The 8,263-nt window shown below is 43.0% G+C and overlaps 1 protein-coding gene across 1 annotated transcript; it reads left to right on the forward strand.

Annotated features, from left to right (window-relative positions):
• Positions 1 to 1,533: 1,533 nt before the first annotated feature.
• Positions 1,534 to 4,722, forward strand: PADG_08726 (uncharacterized protein; the record flags this gene model as incomplete). The annotated part of the gene is made up of 2 exons (XM_010765728.1): positions 1,534 to 2,596; positions 2,663 to 4,722. 2 exons carry the CDS (start codon positions 1,534 to 1,536, stop codon positions 4,720 to 4,722), a joined length of 3,123 nt encoding a protein of 1,040 aa, XP_010764030.1.
• Between the last annotated feature and the right edge of the window lie 3,541 nt (positions 4,723 to 8,263).

An 8,263-nucleotide genomic window follows, 5' to 3' on the forward strand; every position in this document is an offset into this window, starting at 1 on the left:
ATATAATCTTAAAATAATTTTTAATATAATAGATTAATTATTGAAATAGCTAATAGCTAATATATATAAAAATAAAAAAGAAATTATTAAAATAGAAAGAAAAAATATAGAAATTATAAAAAATTGAGCTTTTTTTTATAAAAAATAAAAATTTAATAAAAGAATTAATACTTTTATAATAGAAATTATATATAAAGAAGAGAATATATATATATATATATAAATATAGATTATAGAGATATAAATAAAGATATCATTTTAAAAATATTATTAATTCTTTAATAATATTTTAGTAGTATGAAGATGTTAGTCTTTCAATAATATTTTGATAGTATGAAAATAATAGTTTTTCAATAATATTTTTATTAATATGAAGATATAGTCTAAGTATTAGATTTTAAAATATAATTCTTTATAGTTACTAAATCATTGCTCTATAATTTCTATAAGATAATATGAGATGATTGCTCTACTATTATTAAAATTAAATCTGTTTTATCTAATAAACAAAGTCTTTCTATTTAATAATCAAAATCTACTCTATATGATAAAAAAAATTTATCTATTTAATAAATTTTTAAAATTTTATGATCTGAACAGAGTTTAATTTATATTATTATAGAATACATAGATAAAAACTATACAAATAAAAATAGAGATGAAACTTTGATGATATTATTTTAATAGTGTTTTAATAATATAAAAATATAGTATGAATATTATAAGTTTTAATATATAACTTTTCATAATATTTATTTTCTCTATTTAATTAGTTTCTTCTCTAAATTCAGAGATAGATGTATTGTATTCATTTCTATTTATGTTATTGCTTGCAGAGATATTCAATAATTCTGCAGCTCATATTATTAAAAATATTTATTTATCTTTTTTTGATTTAATTTTTTTTCTATGATCAAAGCTTTTAAAATAGTCATTTTTCATCAGATTCTTTCTGCAATTCAGTGATGCAGTCCACATGAGATGTTTTATACCTCAGATAAAAGATGAAGAAATAGTGTGCAGAAGTAATGTGCAGAAGGCTCTTTAAAAAGGAAAACAAGCAATCCAGACCAATGGGATGTCTGAAGTGGTTATATTGGTAGTTATCTCAGAGATGCTATATACTAGTGTGCGGTGCGCTAGTCCATAATAGGAAGCCTAGGCTCCAACAAATTTGAACAGTGATATCACGTGGTAGAAACCGTCCAGGAAAATTTCCTTTGGTACTTCCGTAGAGGCTGATCATTTTTGTGGCAGAAATATTGGAGAAAAAAATATCTAGGGAAGATTTCATTCAACCCAGCAAACTTGCGATGCGACACAGGTTTTCCTTGCCCGACAACAAAACTGATAAACGGCGAAAACACAGAGCAGGAAATGGCTCCGTAGTTGAGTTGTGGGTGGTTTGATTAGACATCTTCCCTAACCTAGTTAATCAAAATTCGATGATCGTATGCTGATTGCTCACCCATTGCCCGTGTCTGTCTTGGAAACTTTTTTCGTATAACGTATAACATATAACGTTCAACAGCTATGGATATCCACAGATGTCGATTCGTACCATTCAAGCCGCGGGCAATTAACGCCCTCGCATTCTCTCATCCTCCCTCTGCGGATGTCTCCGGCAGAGGTGTTCCTACTCTGCGTCTCGCTATCGGACGTGCCAACGGCGATATCGAAATATGGAATCCCCTTCGCGGAGCCTGGCTACAGGAATCGATCTTGCGAGGTGGTAAGGATCTCAGCATCGAGGGTCTTGCATGGACTCAAGACCCCAGCGAGGACGGGACCGATGGCAGCGGGTTTAGAATCCCTGGGAAGCTGCGATTGTTTAGCATTGGGTCTTCCAGCGTGGTGACAGAGTGGAATCTCGAAGAGGCTCGCCCTGCTAGGCATTCAAATGGTAATTTTGGAGAGATTTGGTGTTTGGCTGCACAACCCCGTTGGAGACCCACGGAGAAAGATAAAGATGGGAAATTCTTACCCCCAGCTGAAGGGGAATATACGGGACAACATTTGGCTGTTGGGTGTGCCGATGGGTCAATTGTCATCCTGTCGACACAGGACGGGGATTTGAGATATATACGCACCATGAGACCCTCAACTAAAAAGGCTAGAGTCCTCAGTCTTACGTTCCAGGATCGTAACACTGTTGTAGCTGGATATACAGATAGCACTATTCGAATCTTTGATATTCGCAATGGCGTGATTCTGCGTACTGTTTCCATGGGTAAAGGCCTAGTGAAGGGCTCCAAGGAGGTGCTAGTATGGTCGGTGAAATGCTTGCCGGACGGGACAATTATCTCTGGCGACTCTACAGGTGAAATACGGTTTTGGGACGCGAAGAATTACTCTCTCATTCAACGAATACAGGGCCACCTGGCAGATGTGTTGGATATTGCTGTTAGTGCCGATGGAGAATCTGTCATCAGCGGCGGAGCAGATCAGAGGACAACTATATACACACTAGAGAGGGGTAAGAAGAATGATAAATCGAGGCGATGGAAAGAAGTAACGCATCGTCGATATCATTCGCATGATGTCAAGGCCTTCGCGGTTTATGAGACAAGGAATATAAGCATCGTCGTATCAGGAGGTAAGGACAAACCGTTTTTTATTTAACGACTTATTGTCTGCTTTTAATCTAATGATCAAATTACAGGATTGGATACAGTTCCTGTCGTTGTACCGTTGCGCGAGTATGGGTCAGAACACCACCGAAAATTATCAAATCTTCCCCAGGTTCCCCAAATATCCTCAGCGCCTTCACCACGCCTCCTTATGAGTTGGTGGGACCGTGAAGTCAGCTTATGGTATATTTCTGGGAGTTCGGGGAATGATGGGAGGCTCTTAGATGGGATGAGCCATGAACTAGTAGGCAAAGTGCTGTTCCAAGGCGAGGAAAATCTTACGTCCGCCACCTTGTCATCTGACGGGAAATTTTTCGTTGCAGCAACCATAGCTGAAGTGAAAATGTTCAGTGTGAAGTGGCGGAGGGGGGGTAGCCAGCCTGTGCTCCGCTTCAAAAAGATTGACCTTCCACCTTCAGTTGCTAGACATGGAGCTAAAACCGTTGCTATCTCACCTAATCGCCAATGGCTTTGTCTGGTCCGTCCCAACAACCAAATATCTCTTGCCAAAATTGTGCCAAGCTCTGATCCTAAGAAGAACCCACGCATACTTCCTCAAATACTTGATTTGGACCGTATTCCAAGGCAAATCCGACACAAAGAAATGTACGGTACACTTGGGGAATACGAACGGAGCATTCGCTGTATTGCATTTTCAGAGGACAGTAGAATTATGGCGAGCGGCGACTTGGCAGGTTGCATAGACTCTTGGATTTTGGAGGATGTCAGAGCATCTACGCAAGGTACAATGCTGAAGGTGAACGGAAAGCCTTCGACAAACTCTTCGGATGATGAATCCTCGTGTGACGATGACGATTCTCCTGCTGTACTCGACGGCCAGCGGTGGATACAGACGCCTTCAGAATCACCAATTCCTCGTCTTAAAGCCGGAATCCTCTTGCTATCATTCCGCCCATCAAGTCGTTCCCAACCCAAAGATCTCACGAACGGAACTACCAGAGTTCATGTCTCCTGTCCATCTTTCTCCATTACTGAACGCCTAATGGTATTGACCGCAGAACACCAGTTGTCCGAATTCGAGATTCTGAAAGGGAAACTGTCCGATTGGTCGCGGAGAAATCCCACAGCGTATCTGCCAAAAGAATTTACCATCCTGAAGGATAGGGCGATGGGTGCTATCTGGGATATAAATAAGAGCCGGGAACGCCTTTGGCTTTACGGTCCTACATGGATGTGGATGTTCGACCTTTCGCTGGATTTCCCCCCACCGAATGGTTCTACAAGCAAGGATATTGCAGATGGCGCAGTGCAAAAAGGGCAAAGCAAACGTAAGCGAGGGGATGATGACAGGAAAATTCTGAAGACCAACACTGGTGCTGGAGATAGAATACCAGTATCGAAATCCGACGTGGGCCTGGGGAGAAAAATGCGCAAAATCGTGGATGGTGATGAGTTGAATGTACAATGGATAGACATTACACGAAAAAGTGAGCGAGATGATATTCTTGACGAAGATGAGCACAAACAATACAACGAAGCATCCATTGCAAATGACTCTACCTTGGCACGTCTTCGACGAGAGCAAAATCTTGCGCAACTCGGATCTGATGGAATGGAAGACGAAGACGTGGATAAAGAGACAAATCATCACGATCAACATCTGCCCAACGGTAGGAGCACACATCTCCCCTCTTCATCCACAGATTCCAACGCAAAGTCGCAAGTAGCGTTCGCTGTTGTAATCGACAACAGGCCACAAGTCAATAGTGACACCGTACTGCCGCAAGCAAAGCAGGGGCGAAGTCAAAATATACACTCCTCTGGGTCTGACAAGCTTGAACGAAAACAAGCAACTCCCTCCACCCGCAGCGCAATTAACCCAAGCTCTTCAACAGACGTTGAAGCGCAAGTCCCATCACTAACGCCGCATAAACGATCACTGCCGCAACGTCGTTGGTGGCATACGCATAAATATCGGGATATTCTTGGAATAGTGTCGCTTGACGAGCCGGATAGCAGATCAGATCCAAATCAAAAACTGGAGGACGGGTTTAATATTGAGGTGGCGGTAGTGGAACGGCCAATGTGGGAAATAGAGTTGCCTGGGCGGTATTTACGAGACTATGAGTAGTTTTTGAATGCGATGGCGGATTGTAGAAGAAAAAGTGGGAACATGATTGGTTTCTATGTATGTGGGTCAGTATACATTATGAACAGGGCCAAGGTACTGATAATACATATTTATTTGATTAATCTATCTGTCGTGATGGAATGTTTTATGTACTCTGTATGTTGTCTTATAATACCTTCTAGAGTATTTAATTCATTTGAGCAGAGATGAAACCTTTTATTTGCTTTTCTATTTTTTTTTTTTTTTTTTTTTTTTTTTTTTTTTTATTTTCCAGTGATCTGAAACAATTGTCTACCAGCTGCAACTGAATTATACGCTTAGACATATTAAAGTCACAGTAGAGATGACACTGAGGTAGAAAGTCAATAGAACTGTCATGTGAGTTATTTGATGAATAGACTTGAGCTAATAAAGGATATGAGCTTATGTCATTCTATCTACATCGTACGGAGCAACATCGCCGCGATGAGCCAAAACAACAGCAACATTGCTATCACCAAGGCTCCTCTTCGCTCTAAAAAGAAGAGAGCCCGCGCAATCTCCTCTGCTCCGCTAAAACCCCCAGACGACCCCCCCCAGCCCCAAAACACCATGTCCCAGGACGCGTCAGACACTACAACAGCCACCACAGCTCAACTACATCAAATCAATATCAACTTCAATCCCCGCCCGGCCCTCTCACCAGGAGGAGAATCCATCAAGAATGTGACTGACTGCACTCAAGCAGTCCTGCTAACCACAAAGAACTCCTCCTCCACAGTGAATTATAAGCTCAATGCTCTGCTGAGTCATGTCAACAACTCCTTCTCTGCAGAGCTAGCTGCAGTGCTTGAGCTATGCAATAAGCTATCTGTGGTACTGGACCTGATACTCTGCACTTATGAGAACTCTCTACCACGCCAGACTGCCGTACTAAGGCAAGTCATGGGATACAGCATAGTCAAAGCCATTAAAGACCTCACCACTGAATCAAAGCCTACACTGACATATGCTACTGCCACGACAGCTAAGGCAATCCCCTCAAACAATCCCCCCCAGACTGTTTCAGCAACAGGACAACCTCACAAGAAGCAGGTACAGCAGGCCAACTGCCCCCTGCACCAAGGACAGGAAGACAAACAAGTCATGATTAGGCTACCTGCAGCACATGCTGCTCATGACCTAGATCCCCAAGCTATTCATGAACAAGTACACGCCATGATCCCTGATCTGACCTGGATCACTGATGTATGGCACTGCCCATCAGGAATCACCATGGCTGCCCCCTCCCCAGTGAAGGCAGCCTCCATTCTTGAACATGCAGATAAGCTGAAAGCTGCTGTAGATGACTGTCTTATTGAGTGACAGGAATCCTGAACCATCTTTGTAGTTGGTCCAATCAAGAAGTCAACACACAGCTTTGAAGGACAGAATATCACTCTGATTCCAGTGTCAGAAGAGATGCTTCTTTCTGAGATTTGAGACATCACCCACCAGGCTCCAATCACCCGTTGTCACTGGACAAAGAAGTCCATGGACCCCAATCTGCATGAAGGGTATGCCTGGGTTGGAGTATGAACCTCTGGAGTGCACCTCTTTTCAAACAAACTCCACCTTTTCAGTCGCCCAGTGATGGTTAACAAAATCAAGAAATCATCAAAGATCTCAATTTGCACAAGATGTCACAGCTTCCACACAGAAAGAAACTGTGCATGACCCCTACATTGTGAGAAGTGCAGCAGTCCCACACACTCAGACAGATGTCAAACACCAGCTCACTGCTGCAACTGCCTTGGCCCTCATCCCACTCTCAGCACTGACTGTCCAGCAAGGCTCAAAATAGTCTCTGGATGTATAGAACACATCTCCTGCCATCAGCTACACTCAATACACGAAGCTGGCAGAAGAGCATTCACCTCAGCTCATCAAACTTCAGCAGAGAAGAGCAATCCAGAGCTAAACTCTAGAGACTCCACCTCATCCCCTCTCTCAGCTCTGCTGACACCAGTCATTAGCTCCCAGAGCAACCAGACAGACTCAATGACCTGCTCTCAAACAGGCACCAAGATCACACCAAGTCTGAACCTCCACTAATGAAGAGCAGTCACAGCTCTTCTCACAAATCTACACTCACTGTATATCAAGCCAATGTAGGAAGACAGTCAAGCTCCCATGACATCACTCTCTCACTAGCAGATGAAAGAGCCTGTGACATTGTGGCCATTCAGGAACCCTGGATAGCTACAGACCTCTCCACCTGCCTCTCCAAAAGCCATCCCTCATACAAGCACTTCACCCCACTCTCCTCCAACTGGACCAAGAGGCCCAGAGTACTGCTCTATGTCAGAAATGGAAGGGCCCTTGCACCAACTCAATCTATAGCAGATATCTCAAGGGATGTTGTCTGTGTCTCAGTTAAGATCTCTAACTCCAAAAGGGCTAATATCTACAACATATACAACACCCCATCTGGCACCACAGATGCAGGTCAAGGCCTTCAAGACCTCCTCTCTCTTACACACACCACAGAGACCATCCCCTGGATGGCATTAGAAGACTTTAATATTAGACACACAGCATGGGACTCTACAACTGATAGGCATCCTCAAGCAGGAGAGAATCTGTATAACTGGGCAATCTCTCTTGAACTCCAGCTTCTCAACCTGGCTGAATCCCCTACACATAGACAAGGAGGCACACTTGATCTTGTCTTCTGTGCTGCCAACTCAGCTATCTGTCATATTGCTCCTGAACTGCACTGCATCTCAGATCATGAAACTCTTATCACAACAGTTCAATTATCACAGACTCAGACTCAATTGATTAAGGAGAAGAAGCTTAGCCTCATGACCTGTGATGCTGATCACTTCTTGCAACTACTCACTTTCTTCTCCTCACTGATCTATGAGGATGTGAATGAGGAAGCAGCAGACATTGTGAAATCTCTCCAACTGGCTCTACAAGGCTCCTGCTCTCTCGCCCCAGGACCCAAGAGTCATCATGCCCCATGGTGGACCCCAGCAGTCAAGATAGCCAGAAGAGTATATCATGCAGCATGTAGACACAGCCCTTGTCAATCAGAACAAGTGGCATTCCAGGTGGAAATTAGAAAAGCTAAGAGAGCATGGAATTGCCAGTGAATTGAGGAGGCTTCCTCCTTATCAGATGTCTACAAGATTGTCAAATGGCATAAATACCAACCTCAAGACCCCACTCCTCCTTTATGACATCCTGACGGACACCTAGAACAATCTTGTGCTGGCAAATCTTCTCTACTGCGCGAGACACTTCTGGCCAGACATCTTGACACAGAAGATATCCCAGAGCATACACCAACAATCCCATGCAGAGAGATACCCTGGATGCCTCTTACAGAGCAGGAAGTCTACAGAGCCACCTGCCAGACACTCAGCACATCTTCTGGTCTGGATGGCATTACAGCCAAGGTTCTTCAAAAGACATGGCCAGTGATAGGCAATCAAATTGTTCTACTCTTTCAACACTGTATAGATCAAGGAATCCACCCCCAGAGCTTCAAGAAGGCTGAGGTGGTGATTATTCC

The sequence above is a fragment of the Paracoccidioides brasiliensis genome (genome assembly GCF_000150735.1).
Source record: "Paracoccidioides brasiliensis Pb18 unplaced genomic scaffold supercont2.41, whole genome shotgun sequence".
Lineage (NCBI taxonomy): Eukaryota > Fungi > Ascomycota > Eurotiomycetes > Onygenales > Ajellomycetaceae > Paracoccidioides > Paracoccidioides brasiliensis.